The sequence below is a fragment of the Heliconius melpomene genome, chromosome 3 (genome assembly GCF_056956725.1).
Source record: "Heliconius melpomene rosina isolate 202511_hmr_F chromosome 3, ASM5695672v1, whole genome shotgun sequence".
Lineage (NCBI taxonomy): Eukaryota > Metazoa > Arthropoda > Insecta > Lepidoptera > Nymphalidae > Heliconius > Heliconius melpomene.
The window spans coordinates 763590-783623 of NC_140391.1; the positions used below are offsets into that span (position 1 = coordinate 763590).

At 33.4% G+C, this 20034-nt stretch overlaps 1 protein-coding gene across 2 annotated transcripts in view; it reads left to right on the forward strand.

Moving 5' to 3' along the window:
* Positions 1 to 248: 248 nt before the first annotated feature.
* The window catches only part of Fmr1 (synaptic functional regulator FMR1), a 28217-nt gene continuing 8431 nt past the window's right edge, over positions 249 to 20034 (forward strand). Inside the window, exons 1-8 of one of the 2 annotated variants that reach the window (XM_085208039.1) lie at positions 249 to 401; positions 769 to 821; positions 899 to 1052; positions 12620 to 12783; positions 13262 to 13411; positions 15179 to 15265; positions 15404 to 15551; positions 16086 to 16367. In XM_085208039.1, coding sequence (XP_085064165.1) covers positions 351 to 401; positions 769 to 821; positions 899 to 1052; positions 12620 to 12783; positions 13262 to 13411; positions 15179 to 15265; positions 15404 to 15551; positions 16086 to 16367 — 1089 coding nt within the window. In that variant the 5' untranslated portion in view covers positions 249 to 350. The remainder of the gene's footprint in view (positions 402 to 768; positions 822 to 898; positions 1053 to 12619; positions 12784 to 13261; positions 13412 to 15178; positions 15266 to 15403; positions 15552 to 16085; positions 16368 to 20034) is intronic. The other variant, XM_085208040.1, reaches the window with a different exon arrangement.

The window sequence follows — 20034 nt, forward strand, 5'->3', positions numbered from 1 at the left end:
TATATTTAATTATGTAATGATAATATTTTAACTATAACCTATACAAATTATTAAAAGACATTAATTATCAATAAATAAAATTGTATTATAACATAATTTTAACTATAATGATAAAAGAATATCAGGCAACAAGTACAGGGAATTCCAAATTTAATTTAATAGTTTACCTATCCTATAGCTGTATGATTAACATATAGCAACTATTTAACAGGCGGCGTTCTCTGTTGCCAGTATTTTTAAAAAAGTATATTCTATGTGTCTATGCGCAAATCCTCGCCAGTGATTGGCCCGCAGATTCTCTTCGAGCTTCATTCTCTCTCTGAAAACGCCAAATACGCTTTCAAACCAAAATGGAGGATTTGTCGGTCGAGGTGTACGGTGAAAATGGTGCTTATTATAAGGTTTGTAAATCGTGAAGTACGTTTGAGTTGTACTTAAAACGCGTCATTTTCACTAGTGGTTCACATATTCAGTTATACCGAGCCGTTGTTTTCCAGTTTTGTCACATACTTACTAAAATATTTTTCCGGGAAGATCATCGCGGCTGGAATGGACGCCATGTCCGACTGACAGGGCGTGAATTTTCCATGTGTTTTATTGGTATCGCCTTCTGTAATCGTAGGCGTTATTGTGAAATTTTATCGGTGCTTTTATTACTTGAGGCTGATGCGTGAACTCTCCTAAGTTTGACCTAAAAAAAATATTTATTTCTAGCGCATTACCAAGTTATTGGATCATCTATGTTCTAAAATTCTTCTATATTTTTAGGCCATTGTCACCGACGTGCTCGACAACGAGGTTCTCGTAGCCTTTGAAAATGAGTGAGTTAATATATTACTTTTTGCGTTCAATTTTTTAAATACCGACTCTTTATTTACACATACCGTTTTGCTTCTAGCTGGCAGCCGGAATCTAAATTTCCATTTTCCCAAGTGTTTTTACCACCCAAGGATTCCGGCAAACACACAGAATTCGTTGAGAATCAAGAGGTCGAGGTATTCGCGAGGTCAAATGAGAAGGAAGCATGTGGGTGGTGGACAGCAAATATCAAGGTATTAAATTACAATATCATTACATATCATGTATAAACTTTTTTTATCTTTCTAGAAGTCAATAAACGAAATGTATATACTTTTAAATGTCTACCCTCAAATAAGTTAATAGTTTTTGCAATCTTGCTTTATTGCATATTAGTGAACAGATTAAAAAAGAGTAACATCTGCCTTTTATATTGATTGGTCAATAGAATGACCATGCACAATATAAACCAGTATTGTTGTCCTTTTTATATCAGATCTGTATTAGAATAATACAAACTTTTATATGGTTCATTAATGAGCTTTTTTGAGAGACCTTATGTGTTTTAATTTACATTAAATATAAAATATTTGATAACAATTTGGAACTTAAGTGGAGATCAGAAGTCCTAGTGTCTTAACTGTAAGTTTCTCTTTGCTTGTATTTCTTTATGTAAATAAAATAAAAAAAACTACTGTTATATTTTTTTAATATATCGGTTTAAAATAAAACACAGGCTGATGATATAAAACAATAATCAAGTAACAAATCTAAATCACTCATGTGTGGAGAGCAATTAATGAAGAAGTAGGTACTTACTAGATATTGTTGTATCATGCAAACAAAAGAAAATGTACTGCTAACTTGAAAGTGAGCATTATGCCTTTAATACCTATATAATTAAAATAATATAAATTTAATTTAAATAATTATTAAAAGGATAAACACATTAGTGTCTTGAGGGCTACAGGCTATATATTAGGCTATATATTATGTATTCATATTTGGAAATTTATATTTATATTCAATATCTACAATATTTTATTGAGCATTCATTATATTTGCAATTACGAGGCCAATCATGGATCAAAAGGTCAGTTGTGAGTTGAAAAACAATGAATTATTTTTTACCCCATTTTGGGAAGACAGTGTAAGGTTGTTTCACCATTCAACATGCAATGTTTTGAATTTAGATGGGAATTGTAGAACAGAGTGCTTAAACACTCTTGTCTTGTTCTATCTGCCTACCTTGCGATATGTGGGATACTGTTTATGCGAAAACATAATAACAATTACAAAGTGAAATCTAATTTTGATACAGAATAACTTTGCTTTTTTTTTGTCTCCATCCCTTTTTGCAAAATAAATTTCTCTAAACATTTACTTTCTTTGCTATATTTAGTCTTATACCTTTTGTTAATTTTTTTATAAGGTAATTTTGTTTGAAGGGCAATGACCATAACATCTTTTGCTGAATAATTAACAATTAAAATGTAATTGTTGAAATAACCTTGATAACTAAAAATACATCTAAAAGACATTTTAGTTCATTTATTAAAAGAACTATTTTTATGTTTCAGAAAAAAAGAAAGATGTAATAAGATTTGCAATAATGATATAGTAAAATAATTTCATTATGTTGAAATTTTATATATAAAATTTGTTTAAGAATGAAGCATAGATAATAGAAAGTAATGTCATGTTTTACAAGAAAAGACCTACTTGATTAAATATTATAATTTGTTTATAGTTATATTAATATTCATAGTTATTTTAAAATGTTTTTTTTATTTTATAAAAATAGATATTTCTCTTTATTTTGTGTAGCAAAGAGTGTTATTAATATTAAAAATGATTCTCATAATCAATATTTTTTGACATATTTCAATATTTATTTTTTAAATTTACAATATCCCTCGTATAGCAGGGTAGGCAGAAAGATCAATACATTCCACATCTCCACTTTCAGCTCAAACTCTAAATATTGCTGTTGATGGCCGAACTCAACACCATACTTTGTCCAGAATAAGGAAATGAGAATAATTTGTGTCCCTAAGTTGGGTTGAATACATAATTATGCTTACAGTCAAACATCCACTGTGCCATATTGGTCTTGATATCACTAGTCTTGTATTATGTTGCTATTATGTTATAAGATTGTCTTACTATCACTTATTTTAACCTAATTAATATTTTTTCAACAGTTTAGTAAAATTAATTACATTAGATTAAAAAAAAATCATTTAATAATTTAAATAAAATAATATTTCTTGTAGATCATGTATAATAACAAGTATATATTGTAATTTTTAATACTTACATTTTTACTTTTTTATTTTATTTTATAAAACAAAGGTTGAGGTCGTCGGAGCGGAGCGGCAGTGTCCGACTTAACGCGACGGTCACGGGTTCTCTTCATTTTAAGGAATAGATTATTTTCATTTCTATACTCTGTTGGTAACACGATAAAGACTTGAGTTTCACCGCTCAACATGCAATGTTTCGAAATTGGCGAAAAGTGTTGTATACAGGTTACAGCATGACGATTAAATAATACCAAGGGCTGCAACATAAAAGAATAGATCAAATGTCAGCTGCCTCATTTTCTATAAAAAAAAAACAAAAATAAAATAATATTAGAGATGATACCAATAACCATAAAGTAAATAATCTTATTCCTTTGATTAGCAATGTAGTAGTATACTATAGTAGTCTATATCCAGCCTTGACTGCGAAGTGGGGCGCGACCCGTTTGAGCGTTTCTCGCGTGTTTTCTCAATACTACCCAAAACTACTACTATGCTGAAACAGATTACCGTCCTACGCATTTTAACGAAAGCGTAATGGCGCAGTGAGTGGGATAGCGTGTGACTAAACGTTTTGGTCCTCGTTCGATGCCTGCTCGGGTGCATAAAACATTATTATTTCACGGCTCTGGTTAAACAGAGCAGCGTTGAATCCGCCATACTCGCAATTTTAAATCAATGATGTTAAAATAATCTATATTTTTATAGTACATGGGAGTATTATTTATTCTTTTACTCATGTTGTTTGAGGCCGTAGTGGCTTAGGGACACAATCGTGTCATTGTAACGCGATTGTTTTGGATTCGATTTCTATTCGGGGGGGATTGAATTATTGCCTTTTTTACATTATTTTTAATTCAAATAAAAAAATAAATATTATTACCATTTTCTGTTCTCAATATAAAAATATTTAGTACTTTAAAAGCGGCATTTTTCGCTTTTCACAAAATGTATAGTCTTAGAGATCTTATTTTCTATTTTACATTATCTTTTAACATCTTGTTTAATATTTATGCACTTGTTGGAGATCTCGTCCCCAATATGTCAAATTGTTATTTCTATATCAATATTAAAGCTTAATGTCTGAAAGAACTTCCTTTCACACTTTTAAAATAGGCGGTAAAAAAGGAATACATATATCCCTATTCTTTATTATTTACAATTTTTTTTATTATTTAAAACTGATAACTTTACACACATTCGATTCGTACCCATTCACTTCATATTTTTATGTTAATATTTAAATATTCATTCTGAAATTAAGCTACTATTATAATTGTTCTACTTTTAGTTCAACGCTGTATTTCAGCAGGGTAGGCATAACCTGGGAACCTAGTGGCATGCAGACACTCCTTTTCCCGAGGCAGAGCAAGTAAAAGGATTATCTTTTTCCCCCGTGTGGGAATTGATTCCACAACTGTCGCGTTTTTCGGTCGCACGCTTTTGCCCGTGCGAGACTACGGCCTCCAAACGTATTATAAATATCCGTAACAATTTAATAAAAATATTAACCATTTACTTATTATTTACAAAGTAGGCCCTCCTAATAGGGTTTATACATATGATTGTACGTTATAATCCTTCTATACGTATAATATTTAGACGCGTGTGTATAATATATGTTGAATAACTTTATCAGAGACCAACTAGTACGAGATTCTATTAATATTGCCAAACTTAACCGCGCCGTGGTCGCTCGTTCGTGACTTAAGTGAATAAATAACACTAACAATATTACTATACAAGAAATATTTGTGTTTTTATTTTCTAAGTTAAATAGTTTACATGTGTAATTGTGTTTTGGGCTTATTATTATAATTGGTATTGAAATGACTTGTTATTTTTAGGGTTCAGTACCTTTTAAAGAAAAAAGGAACCCTTTTAAGATCACTGTTGTCGTTCCGTCTGTCTGTCAAAGAGCCTTTCCCTCGGGAAGGTAGGAGATATTGAGATAAAATTCAAACCAAATATCCCTTGATTTCCTGAAAAAATCGTATTTCTACATTTACTTTTAAAAAAACATACGGCCGTTATATGCAATGTAAAAAACGCGTATTCTGATACTATAAAGGGAATCAAGATTAATAGCGTACTGCCTGCCGTTGACCTAGAATTATGAAATTTGGCAGCTAGCATCTACAGTAATCTGAAAGCTATAAATTTGTAGTTAAATCAAAAGAAATAATAGCCTTAATAAAAGGGCCAAATTTGGTAAAGTGATGTGCCGCTAGTAAAGTGATGTATCAGATCAAACGGCTCTGGCTAAGCTAAGCTTGAATTTCAGAAAAAGCTGGGACCTCTAGTTTTTGTACGGAACCCTCGGTGGGCGAGCCCGACTCGCGCTTGTTAATTTATTTTATTTCAAGTACGACGCAATACAAGGAAACGGTTGCATTTATTTGGTCGACTTTAATTTTCTTATACGGTTATGTGTGTAATTTTTCGCCTTTTTCACTTAATATTAATATATGGAAATTTTAGTTTTTATAGGTTTCCCATATTTCCACTGCCTACTCGGCTATGTGCGGGATACAGCGTGAAGATAAATTGTAGATTATACTCGGAGAAACTCTTCAATTCATTTGTAATCTCCATGCACCTTGCGTTCCGCACGTAATGTCTCCAGAATGTCTTCGACGGAAAGTGGGGAATGGAGTGTCTTAACATTAGGTTCCCTCTCCGTACCCTGCTGTGTGCGAGATACAGCGTGAAGTTATTAAACAAAATGTAAAGAATTAATACACATAAATAACTTGGTTGTGGATTCGATTACCACTTGAGAGAATGAATTATTGAATATATTTATTTTTCGCGCTCTGGTACCAAGACGAAGTATGATGTTGAGTTCGCCACCCAACACGCAATATCTTGAAAAAATCGATAGAAAGTGAGGAATAATCAACTACAACATCACCACTAGGTTCCCTCTGCTTGCCCTGTTTTATGTGAAAAAATCGATAGTTTAATTATTTATAAACAAGATATTCACGTGTCTATTTTCGTTTTCCTTCCTTTATCTCAAAACTTTAACCCTTAAATGCATGGATTTTTTTATTGTGATAAGAAAAATATATGTTATATATATAGGGGTAACAAATACGGGAAAAATAGTAAAATAAATATTTAAGTAATACTATCATAAATATTTATCAAAAAAGTATGGTATCATTTTTGATACAACATGCATTTAATACCTAATCAAGAATTCACGGCCCTTAGAGATTTTGGTTTTGTGATAAGGCGTTTTTTATTTTCAGGAATAATGAAAAATGTTTGCAAAGTAATGAATTATTTATTAGGTATAAGTAATTAAATGTGGAATTTGTTAAAACAGTCAGAATTTTTTTTTGAACACAGAAAAACTTTGCATTTTTCACATTTGATGCTGCTTAGCAGCTTACACCCTGGCATCATACACCGCATGCGATTATCCGTGCGTATTTGTTTGTGGTCAGTACCATCGTGTATAATGTCTGTTGATGGCACTACCTGAAGGGTATTCCTCCGCTTAGGAGCTGGTTCCTCTATAGTACCCTTAAGAATACTACAACTACTACTTGGTCGACCTCTTGCAGGTTGGGTGTGGATTTTATATTTACATAGAACATCTGCAAGTTCTGATCTAAACTCTGCTAAATTCAATATATCTTTCGCAGCTATCTTCTTTTTATAGCAAACCTGCTTATATAAGACCCACGAATTAATAACCGTCAAGTCAAGAAGATGATAAAATACTCTAATGTACCACTTCCTACTTTTCATGCGGATTCTGTATCTGCCCAAGTACGAGTCCATTAAATCTACACCGCCCATATGTGCGTTGTATTCTTTCACAACCTTTGGACACTGTATAAATTTCTTCCGCTTCTCAACCTTATCGTAGCGCTCAATCGTGGATATAGGCTCAGCGCCCACATAAGTAGACAGCAAAGTCACTTGTCTATTATCCTTCCAACTCACTGAAGACATTTCAATTCCATCGTAGCTGGTCACGTATTCTTCATAAGATCCCCTCTCCACAGACTTTGCCATCACTTGTTGCTTTGTAGGCAATTTGCAAGATTTTCCAAGACGGTTTCTCTGCACAGTTCCTAAACACCAAATGCCTTGTTTTGCCATATAGTACATGAGTGGCAAAGAAGTGTAGAAATTGTCAAAGTAGACAATGTGATTCATTCTTCTTGGAATGGCTCGAGCTAGTTTTATGACGATATTACCAACGGTTCCTACATCTGTTTCATTTTCTAACATGGGCTCATTGTCCTTTCCTGAGTATATAATGAATTTGTAGGCATATCCCATCAAGGAACAAAGCATGAACAATTTGAATCCCCACTTATGTGGTTTCAAAGGTAAATATTGTTTCATGAAATGACGTATTTTAGTAGCGCACATTTGCTCATCGATGGATAGACGTTGATCCAACGGTATGCTAGAAAATTTTTCGTTCAGATGATCTATAACTGGACGCAATTTGTGAAGTTTATCGTGATTGGGATCGTTTATAGGTTTGTGCTTATCGTTGTTATTAAAATGAATTATGCGCCTTATTTTTTCAAACCTGTTTACAGGCATAGTTTCAGATATGGGCCGAAAGCCAAATTTAGTATGCCAATAGGATCGAACGTTTGGGTATTGGTACACAGACATGAAGATCAATACCCCCATATATTTACGTATTTCAACGTCAGTTACACAATCAGGACGATCCGGTTGCTTTTGAACGGAGTATCTGTTCGATTCTTCAGTTATATTGCTGAAGAAATCCGGAGTAAAATAATAGGAGAAGAATTGAAAAGGCGTTTGTAGTGTCATTATTGATGCAGGAAGATCATTACAACCTTGAAATCGAATATTATCTTCTTGGGATATAAGTGACTGCTTTTTCCATATAAGCCTTTGCACATCAATAGTTTCATGAATTGGTTGGCTACCACTACTAGTATTATTGTGTATACCTGGCACAGGGTCTTCAATTAAAGGAGGATCTTCTATCACAGGAGGGTCTTGCACATCGGCTTGAGGTTCAAATTGCTCACCATCTTCAATTACCGCTCGCAGCTCTGCAGTAGTTAGAATTTCTTCAAAATCGTTTTCATCTACTTCGTTACCGTCGTCGGATAAGTAACCACCTTCTAACTGGCTTAAATAATCTTCAATATCCTTATCGGAAATTCTTTTACGTTCCATTCTAAAACAAAATACATAAAAAGCTGAAGCCCGCAACCAAGCGAAAATGTATACAAGTCAAAGTCCCAAATGCATGATGTCTCATTTTTGATACAAGCAAAAAAAATACTTTTATTATTTATAATATAAAATTCGAATGTAAAATATTATGGTACCATGCGATCAAAGTACTTACCTGCGATAAAATATTTTTTTTATCAGGATTAGCTTCAAGATTCATTCAATAACACCTGATGAAAACTTTCAAATTCACTTGTTGTTGAAACTTGTAACTGACAGCGAACAATGACATATTAACGCATCATAAAATGGCGGACCAATCACAATGCTTTACTTTTTCGTTCAGAAACTACTATTCGTTTATATTATAATTCAAAATTATGCGTAGTAAAAATTTTAAGGGCTCTGAATCGTGTAAAACTTTCTGTTTCGTTTTTGATACAATATGCATTTAAGGGTTAAGGTTTTGCTGCACTCGCAGACTTTAATTAACGATTAATTGACTTTAAATAAGTACTGATGCTTCTTGAGTACCGCTGTTAGAGAAATATTACCAAATCGATGACGTATGCTATGCAGTAAAATTACATGCTCGTGACTATATGTATATTACGTAACTGACTTTTCTGTTTCTTAATATTCTTCTTGTAGTAAGTGTACAAGCAAGAAGAATATTAGGATAATATAAAGCACTAACCTTTCGAAAGTTTTTTTTCAGAGTTTTAAGATAACACACATCTTTTAGTTAATTAAGCGCTTGTTTTTCTATTTTTCGTCTTTTTTACCCGACTGTGGCGCTGCTCAAAAAGAGGTTATGTTTTTAGCACGCATGTATGTCCATTATTTTGTTACCTTTTAACTGTTAATCAAGTGAACCTATTTTGATAATAATACGTCGTTGGACATGCTGTGATGGCGCGAGTGTTTGTGGATACATTAAATTAGCTTATGCAGTCGGGTTTTTTTGTTTTGTTTATAATTCAATTTTCTGATTGAGTATTAAAGTTCAAACCCAACGCTCTAATTACCCAAATGCAACTCGAATCTGCGACAATCGAATTTTGTCAGATATGCCAACTGTGATACGATAGCGTATTTTTATCTATACTTACTCCTCTCTAACATTATAAAGTTGAAATGTTTGTTTCGTTGAACACGCTATCTCAGGAAGTATTGGATCGAATTGAAAAGTTATTATTTGTTGTAGGATAGTTTGTTATATCCACATATATAATACATCACTTTAATCTCTCTGTATAGCTCGCGGTACGAGGGTACAGTGGATTGAGTTACCTTCGGACACTTAGAATGTGTCATATACAGACGTCCCTCGTATAACACGGTACTTGTACAACACGGTTTCGATATTACACGGTCCAAGAATTGCGACTAATATAACACGGTTTCGATACTACACGATGCAAGAAATGATATTAGTATAACACGATTTTGAAAAATATGCATTTTAAATTTGAACTTTTTTTTCGTTCAATAAGCTGTTTCTACTTGTTTTATACTATGTAATTATTATTATTAGTCTTTGAATATATTTTATTGTTGTATTTTTTAATTATTGTATTTCATCATAAAATAGAATTTAATTTATTTTTCTTAATATAAACTTCAAGATAACTTCCTTTTTCATTTATGTAGTATTTGGAACGAAATTTCAGCTATCATAAAATTTTACACCTTAAGATTTGGTTTCGATATAACACGGTACGCATTGCCTTTATTTGTATGATTTCAAAGTCTCGTATAACACGGTTTCGATATAACACGAGACAAGGTCTCGATACTACACGGTGTACAGTATGGTATACCTGGTTTCGTATAACACGGTTTCGATATAGCACGGTACGAATTAACCGTGTTATACGAGGGATGCCTGTATACTCTTAATTATTTCCATTTTGCCACGTACATAAAAGCAAGTAATATAAAAAAATATTTGTTCCGAGTAACTCAATATAATTATTATATTTATTTTCCTTGGACTCGGTCTTGATCTTGGCGATTATGGTAATTGTTGAAACCTATTCTAGGTGAGGTGTAAATCGCTTCTTCTATTTGAATTACATAATTATGTCTATCATAAATGTTTCTGATTAGAAATATAATATTTTCATTAAACGCTTAATAAAATTCTTAGTTTTTACAATAATTATATTATATAATATTATTTACTAGACTAGCTTTCACCTATGGATTCCCCTGCGTTTACAAATGGAAATTACTAAGAGCTTTATGTGACACATCAAAAGAGGACAATGCAACTGTGCCAGGTACCTAGTGAGTTGAAATATTCGAAACGCTTAAAAAGAATAATTTTCCATAGTCTTTCTCAATAGATAGACCTTCCAGTCACAAAAAAAAATGACTCTAAGGAGTAGTTCAAACTCTTACTGTTCAATTAGTATCAGTTAATTAGTAGTAGTAGTTTCAGTTAATATTTAAATTTATATTTATACTTATGATAAAATCGTAACGGATCTGTGTCTTTACATTGAAGATATATAATAAAAAAATGTTATTGATGGCATTTATTAACGTCATAGAATCAAAAACAATGATGTTTAAAACTTAGTCTCTTTGTCTGTGTATTTGTTTCACACTAATCTCAGAAACGGCTTAATCGATTTAATGCAGCTTTCTCTACTATATTTTGGCAAGCCTCCCTTGACATTGTTTGCTTTATTGCAATCAGTTTATAAATAAAAAAAATCATAAAGTTATTACAAAAAAATTATTAAGTTAATATTTTAAAGACTTATTCAACATAATTGCTATAAATAACTGTTTTATTGAATTAGCTGAAACTTTGCAGTATAGGTATAGATATTATTTATAAAATGATATTAATAATAAAAAACGGAAGTAGTGCATTAGTAAATTAATAACTATAAAGTTCAAGCGGGCGAAGTCGCGAGCGGGTCGCTAGTATATATTAAATATACTATTATAGTTGGGCGTATTAAATCTTTTTTTTTACTGATGCTAAGGCTATTTTCAAACACGCATAAGATTTCTAATTTTGATCCATGTCGCGTCGTGGTGACAAATTGCTATGTTTTGTCTGCTCAAGACCATTGATTGAGGAGTGTTTAATTTATTTTTACGCTTCTTACTAATGTGTCGTGTTATGTGTAATTGTTACATGTCCTAAATATTTTAATTTTTATTTGAGAATTTACAAAAAAATATATTTTTAATGTATTATCGCATTCAAGTCTTCCGGTTCATTAGTGGGGTTGTCACAAGCCTACTAAAATAGAATTGCATTCTAGGCACGATGTGTCAACAATAAAAAAAACATTACATGTCTCCTAGTGTGTAATATACTTTCTTTTTTACCGTACAATCTCCTTTGTGTGTTCTCCGTACAACCTGCCATTGGCGAAGTGATTGGTGCGCTCAACTGGTACGCTCGAAGCGTCATAAATTAAGAACTGAACTGAAAAAAATCATTGTTTTTTTTTCTTTACGCTGTAGTTACTCTTCATATTGCCAATGTAAACAAAAGGAATCTTGTATTAAGATAATAAGTTCCCCACGCATCGCCCAATTTTCGACACATTGCGTGACGGCTCAAAATCCACGCTTTGTCTTGTTATGGGAGCGAGGATATGAAAATATTTCTTCTCTAACTAGGAGTCGAACGCACAGCGTAAGGTATATCTAGTAGATTTTTCATGAAAATAAAATTCAATTATTATTTATAGCAAAGGAAGAGACATTTTACTGTCTTCGACCCGTGACCGCAAGATTAACATTACACATGACATGAAAAATTAAAAAATACACTATTTTTATAGATGTCTATTTAAACAAATTTTGGTCTACGTTTGAAATAATTATTTTGTTTCTATTTTGAATACGAATGTTTATTATTGTATTCTTGCAATTAAGTACAGGTGGTCTTGTTTAATCATTATTATGATTTATGTTTTAGTGTATATTAATCCGGATACATTTACTTACAAAAAAAATAGCTTCCAACTTTTCGATTATTGTGCTACATTTTATCTAACCAGAATCGGGAAAATTAATATATTTATATACTTTTTTATAACATAATATTTTTTCTGCATATCAGGAAAGGCAGAGGGAACCTAATGTAAAGAAATTCCGTTCTTCACTTTCTTCACATTTTCAAACATTGCATGTTGAGTGGCCGAACTCGTCAATGCGCTTTGTCTACCAGAACCAATATTTTTTTTGTTTATCGCACATAGCAGAATGGGCAGAGGGGGAACCTAATGTTAAGACATTCCATCCGCCCAATTCTGGACTATTTAATCTAAAAATATTGTTATTGTTCACAGATGATGAGAGGAGAATTCCTCGTGATAGAGTATTTGGAATGGGACAATTGCTACACAGAGATAGTGCCAAAGGATCGCTTGCGCGTCAAGACGCCGAAGACGCCTATCGACAAGACTACCTTCCACAAATTTGAGATCACCGTGCCTGATGATCTTAAGGACTAGTACGTATTTTATTTTATCAATTTATGTATAAGAGACAAGACTACCTTCCACAAATTTGAGATCACCGTGCCTGATGATCTTAAGGACTAGTACGTATTTTATTTTATCAATTTATGTATAAGAGAAAGCAGATTTCTGTAAGAAAACTTTTGCTCAGTATAGGTACTGGCCTTATATGAAACAGTTTTTTACAACATAATTAACGTTGCTTCTTCGCGTCTGTGGTTAAATGCAAATAACTAAGAGCTCTTAGTAACATAGCTATGTACATAGCTATGTATAACCCATATTTATCTGTAAACTGCTCTCAAATCTGAGATTACCCTCGAGATGCCATTATCATTCACAGATATAATATAATTTATGAATGAAATCGGTATCTCAAGATTGATCTCAAAGTAACGATTTACAAATACGGGCCTAAGCGTCCTAGGAATGGCTGGGTATGTTCTGGTAACATGTAGTGCGTGATTGCAGCGCGAAGGTGGAGAACGCGCACAAGGAGTTCCAGAAGGCGATCGGCGCCGCGCTGGTGTGGTATGTGGCGGAGCGCGGCGTGCTGGCCGTCGTGTCGCGCTGCGACTCCTCGCACAAGCGCGCGCAGATGCTGCAGGAGATGCACTTCAGGTAGCACCATATACACATGGGAATTATAGATCATTTACGTATTTATGGTATTAGTAAATAATCTCCAAAAATATATATACAAACATGATGATGAGTTTTATATAATAATGTGATTTATTAAAGCAGACAAAAACGTGGAAAGTGAATAAAGTACATATTATTTCCATCGCAAACACTTGGCACGCGAGCGAGCTCCAGTCGTTCAAATCTAACGATTACTCCTCAGGATACATAAAATTTGTGTTTAATACGTTATTTTATGATTACCTAATTTAACCGCGTTATTTTGAAATTAACACCATTTTGTTATGTTATTGACGTAATTTTAGCATTTGATGGAGTGCTAGGTAAGATGCTTATCTATATATATAAAATCGAAAGGTCACTCACTCATCACGAAATCTCAGAAACTACATGTGCTAGGAATCTCAAATTTTGCATAGGAGTTATTTATAGGACGTAGGTGCTCGCTAAGACGGGAATTTGCAATATTCGACTTCTAAGGGGTTGTTTTTGGGGTTGAAAGTTTGTATGAAACTTCGTTACTACAAATACTAGGAGTCTCAAATTTTGCGTAGACGTCACTAGGACGTAGTCATGGAGACAGAAATTAATAATAACATAGTTCACGCGGGTGAAACCGCGAGCGGGCCGCTAGTACTTTATATAGATATTTCCACCTTTTATGTCTAGACAAAGACTGACTTTGAGTCTATTCTATATACAATTTTTCTAAGTTCATTAACCTTGATAACTTAATGATAAAACAAAAAGTAAATATGTGTTAATAATACTAATCACATTTTTTTTACATTTATGTATTCACATACCCTAACGCGGGGGTGATGTGTCGACCGCCACTCTACGCGCAGTATTAAAAAAAATATTGAGCAGCTCTTGAGGAAGGGACTGCTTGTTGCACCAGATTCTCTTTGCCCGTATCCATATAGGGATATAGCTCAAAATACTTCTTAATTTCTATTTTATTTAATATTATTAATATAGGAAGAAGTATTGATTTCCCATCCAACTCACAGCACTTTAACGAAATTACAAATATAAGATTAATTTGTGATTTCATTTACTCTGTCAGCCGACTCACTGGTGGTGTAAATCTTGTGCTTACATGAAAGAAAGTCTCAGGGCCACTGGTGTTTAGATTTCCACCAAGATGGTAGTATGCGACTTGCGACACTCATATTGTCTTATTCATATCTCTTTTTTTCTATTTAGGTTATTTTTTTCCTAAACTAGCTTTTCACGCTGTATCCCGTGGGGAAAGGGAGCGTAGAGTTAAGGCACTCCCTTCCCCTGTTTTCTGTGGTGGAATTCAACGCCGCGCTTTGTCTTGTTACGCGAACGGACAATTTAAACTCACTTCCACGAGTAAGGATCGAATCCACAATATTGCATTTGCAGTCATGCAGTCGCACTCTACCGCAGCGCCTCGACGTTCAGTTTTAGATTTTTTTTTAATTTTAATTTTTTTTAAGTTACTTAAAGTTAATAAGTATAGTCTTGTTTTATATAAATGCATAATGATCAACAATCTAGCACTGGATATATAATACGATAAAACTAGCTAAAACTAAGAAGTAAAATACTATGGGTTATAAATAAACTGGGTTCAAAGTTCAAATTTTTATATTTTCTCTTAAAAGTATTTTTCTATTCTAAGTGGAAATAACACTTCAAAAATGTTAAAAATAATAAAAACTTTTTAAGAAGATATATGTAAAGTATAGTAACAATTTATTTCTTTTTTAGAAATTTAACGCAAAAGCTGCTACTGCTGAAAAAGACTGAAGAAGCCGCGAGGCAGCTAGAGTCTACAAAAATACACAATCGAGGAGGGTATGTATACAATAACTAAATTAAATTGCTAAATTAAAAAAATGTTATAAATATCGACGGAATGGTCGTCTTGTCATCTATTTAGTATATATGTTTTTCCCATGTTATTATTACATAAATGTTCATATTGTCGTATAGATACCAAGACGAGTTCAGCGTCCGCGAGGAGCTGATGGGGCTGGCTATCGGCACCCACGGCGCCAATATCCAGCAGGCGCGCAAGGTGCCCGGCATCACCAACATCGAGTTGGAGGAGGTCACCTGCACCTTCAAGATTTGCGGAGAGGTACCTTGCATTATGATATATATTCACCTAATAACCAATACGATCGTTGAGTCGTGGTCGCCCTGAATTTATACTTTCTGGACGTTGCTTATTGTACACTTAAGAGGAAAAGAATCAAAAGTAAGGAAAAGTCTAAAATGAAATCGAGCAGCCACGACCAGGACTTGTAACCGGCACTCATAAAGGTACTGCTCCGTTTAGAGACGTGCGCCGCTGGGTGGCGGCTTAATCTCTAAGCGGAGCGGTAATGTCGCAGTACCTTTATGCATACCAGTTACAAGCCCTGGTCACAACTCATTGACCACCCTGCTATGTGTACAGTGTATACATAGTAAGCAGGGAGAAACTAGTCTTAAATCTTCTTCACCCCAAAATTTTCGAGACATTGCGTGTTGAGGGGCGGATCTTCACGTCTTGTTAATTAATTCCCTTTAGTGCAAAACTGTAAAGTCAGACCTGCCGTATTTGAAGTTGTGCCGCTTTTAAATGTTATAAATAAATGAATATCAACTAATATGTTCCTCAATTTTCCAGAGTACAGAAGCAGTCCGCGCCGCTCGTTCCCTCCTCGAATATGCCGAAGAATCGGTCAAAGTACCCCGCGATTTAGTCGGCAAGGTGATAGGCAAGAACGGCAAGGTCATACAAGAGATTGTGGACAAGAGCGGCGTGGTGCGCGTCAAGGTGGAGGGCGACAACGAGCCCCAGCCCTCCACCCCGCGCGAGGAGGGCATGGTGCCCTTCGTGTTTGTTGGCACTAGGGAGAACATCGCCAATGCTAAAGTGTTGGTTGAGTACCATGTCGCTCATCTTAAGGTTGGTGGACTTTTTTATTACACTTTTGTATGTGTTGGTGTACTTTAAACGACTATACGGCGACGAAGATTCTGTAGCTGGAATTTCGATGAAGTAATCGAAAACGACATTCGACCACCCTAACCAAGAAACATCTATAAAGTATTTGAGGAAGGTCTACGTCGAGATATAGATGAGATCACCGATAAATGAAGATATACCTGATAGTATACATTAGGTACCTTCAATATGTAGTATTCAATTGTACCTTCCACCACCAAACAGGTCTATAATGGTGCCTAGAGGTAACCAACCGAGGGCAATCGAACCAAATCGGAAGTCAATTTTACCCGCAATTGTCAATTTAATATATTTACTGGAATAATAGAGAGTAAGATTTTTCTATCATTGTACTAACTGGCATTTTCCTTGGAACTTATTGAAGATATATTGGATAATTAATAATGTATACCAGGGTTACCAGAAAAGCCTCTTATTTATTGAACCTAAAAAGGAGGAGCTTCTAACCTATTTTACAGGTGTGAATTTCCTTGAGTTATGAAGAAAAGACGAAGACATGAATTCGAAAATGCAAAGCTCCAAATTAGTGGCTTAGATCGTTGTGGTATCTTTTGAACATTGTATTCGTTATTTCTTTCGTCATTCATAGACTTTTAGGAGAAAAGTCTACCATACAAGATTTTCACTCAAAGTTGGTTTTCACTAAATGAAAAATACTTGTCAGAAAATAAAAACATCTGTGATAAAGCTTCAAATAGTGACTAAATCTAAAAGGCGCTGAGTTCAAAAAGTAGCCAAATTCAAAAGGCAAATCTGATAATTCTACTCTGAAGTAGGTATATATATCAGGTCAGTTCTGTGAACTAAACTTTAACTTTATGTTAAGAATCCGTATTCAGCAATGCAATTTGACAACTTATTGAATCAATATCGCTACTAAATAAATAACTTCGTGAAAATTTACCCCACAAACTTATAAAGGTTTCGAAAATATGTTACACATAACGACTCTCTTCGATATATTATACCTCTTAGTAAAGTTTTATAAATGAATATTCTCCAATTTCTATTATTTAAAAATTATAATTGTTTAGATTATTTTATAGATATAGATATAAAATTTAGTGTATAAATCTGGTATATACGGGTATATCCAAATGTGTTATTTGTAAGTATTTATTTTTTTATTCGAAGAGTACCGGTGCCTATTAAATATACTGTATTGTCTTATGGAAGCCAATGTAAAGTACCAACAGTTAAATGTTTTATACCTATATATTTTACCCACTCAAAAATCTGATAGACTAAATAAGATGAACAAATAGTAAAAATAATTAAAATTCAATAACCAAGATATGTGAAATGAAAAAATCTCAGAGAACATGATGATGACCTTCATATCTATATATATCTGAACATCAAAATTATCGATACATTGTTGCTATATGTATTTACATAATGAAAACGTTCAATGACCAGCAAGTTGCTCGATATTCCTATTCCTAATCCTATATTCATCCTATATATTTGTTTAACATGTTCTTTGAACCAACTCGTATAACGAATACGTCCGCTACTTGTATAGATAATGTTTTTTGTCATTGTGGGCCTGTAGAAAAACAAATTATTACTAATCTGAGCTCGGATCATTGTGGGCAACTGTTTTCGGTAATAGATAAAACAGTCGCAGAACGTAAACAAATATCAATTAGACCAATTACTGAAAATAAAATTAATCTTTTTAATAATAGAGTGAGTGAAAGAATTGCAAACTTAGAAATAACCGGATTAAATCCGAATCAGCTATATTGTAAAGTTTTTAATTTACTCTCTACAGAGTTTGATAACATTTTTAAAGTTAAACAAATATATAAAAACTCGAAATTAACTTTTAGCGACTGGGCAACTGTTGGTATATACCGAAGCAGAAACACACTATACGAATAATATAATATGAGGCAATGGAATCAAAATCCGGAGTTCTTGTTAAAAATTAGAAATTTTTCAAAAATATTTAAAAAAGTATGTGGCCGGGCTAAGTCTATGCATATAAGAGCAAAAATTTTGAACTCTAATAATAAAATTAAAGCTACATGGGATGCTATTACTACTGTAACTGGGAGATCTAAAGCTGTCAGTGAACCTATTAAATTAAAAGTTAATAATATAATCTTAAATTCAGATTTAGAAGTGGCAAATACTTTCAAAATTTTTTTCTGATATATCAACTGAAGTAACACGTTCACTGCCATCATCTCCTTCGGAAGCAGAATTAATACTAAAAACCCATGTAAATAGTTGTAGACAAAATTTTGTGTTTAAGAATGTGTCACCAGGAGAAATTGACAAAACTTTTAAAAGCCTTAATTTAAAGAAAACTGGTGACTTATGGGGCATGTCTGTTAAAGTTTTTAATTCAATTATACCTAATATTGCTCCTTACCTTGCTTTAATTTTTAACAATTGTGTAGAATCCGGTACTTTTCCTGATTTAATGAAATATAGCAAAATAGTGCCGCTTTACAAAAGTGGAGATAGATCTGAGCCTGGAAATTACAGACCGATTTCTGTTTTGCCATCCTTAAGTAAAGTATTTGAAAAAATAATGTTCAACCAACTCACAATTTTCTTAAATATTACCAATTGTTTCCATAGTGAGCAATATGGTTTCACCAAAGGCAAGTCCACTACGGATGCGGGTGCTGCACTCCTAAAGCACATTTATGACGCATGGGAGAGGTCACAAAATGCAATTGGAGTGTTTTGTGACTTATCCAAAGCCTTTGATTGCGTAGACCATGTAACTCTGTTATTAAAATTAAAACATTATGGTATACAGGATACTGCCCTTGACCTTGTTGCCTCATATTTAAACCAAAGAATCCAGAAGGTTAGTATAAATAATGTAAAATCATCTGGATCTCCTCTAAAGATGGGTGTTCCACAAGGATCCATTCTTGGTCCCCTTTTATTTCTTCTTTACATTAACGATCTACCTTTTTATGTGAAGAACCTATGTGATATTGTACTTTTCGCGGATGATACCTCTTTAATATTTAAGGTTGACAGAAATAAAATAAACTATGACGATGTGAATAGCGCATTATCGCATATTTTTCGTTAGTTTGATGTTAATAATCTAATGTTAAATGCTAAATAAACTAAATGTATTGAGTTTGCTTTACAAAATGTTAAAAAAAATAATTTCAGTCTACTAATTAAAGGAGAAACTCTCAATTTGTCGGAATCAGCTATTTTCTTAGGCGTAACTATAGATTCCAAACTCAGTTCAACAGTGGAACGCTCATCTGGAAGCACTTGCGGATAAACTCAGCTCTGCCGCGTTTGCAATTAAAAAAGTAAGACAAATGACGGACGTTGACACTGCCCGACTAGTCTAGCTATTTCCATAGTATTTTATCTTATGGAATGCTGCTATGGGGCAGTGCTTCAGACATAAATTCAATATTTATCCTCCAAAAAAGAGCCGTGAGATATATTTATAAACTAAGAGCGCGAGATTCTCTGCGAGATGTTTTCAAAGATGCAGGTATTCTTACAGTTGCTTCCCAATTTATATACTATAATATTCTCTTTGTCCGACAAAATATACATTGTCATAGTAAACATAGTGACAATCATACGATAGAAATGAGAAATAAAGATA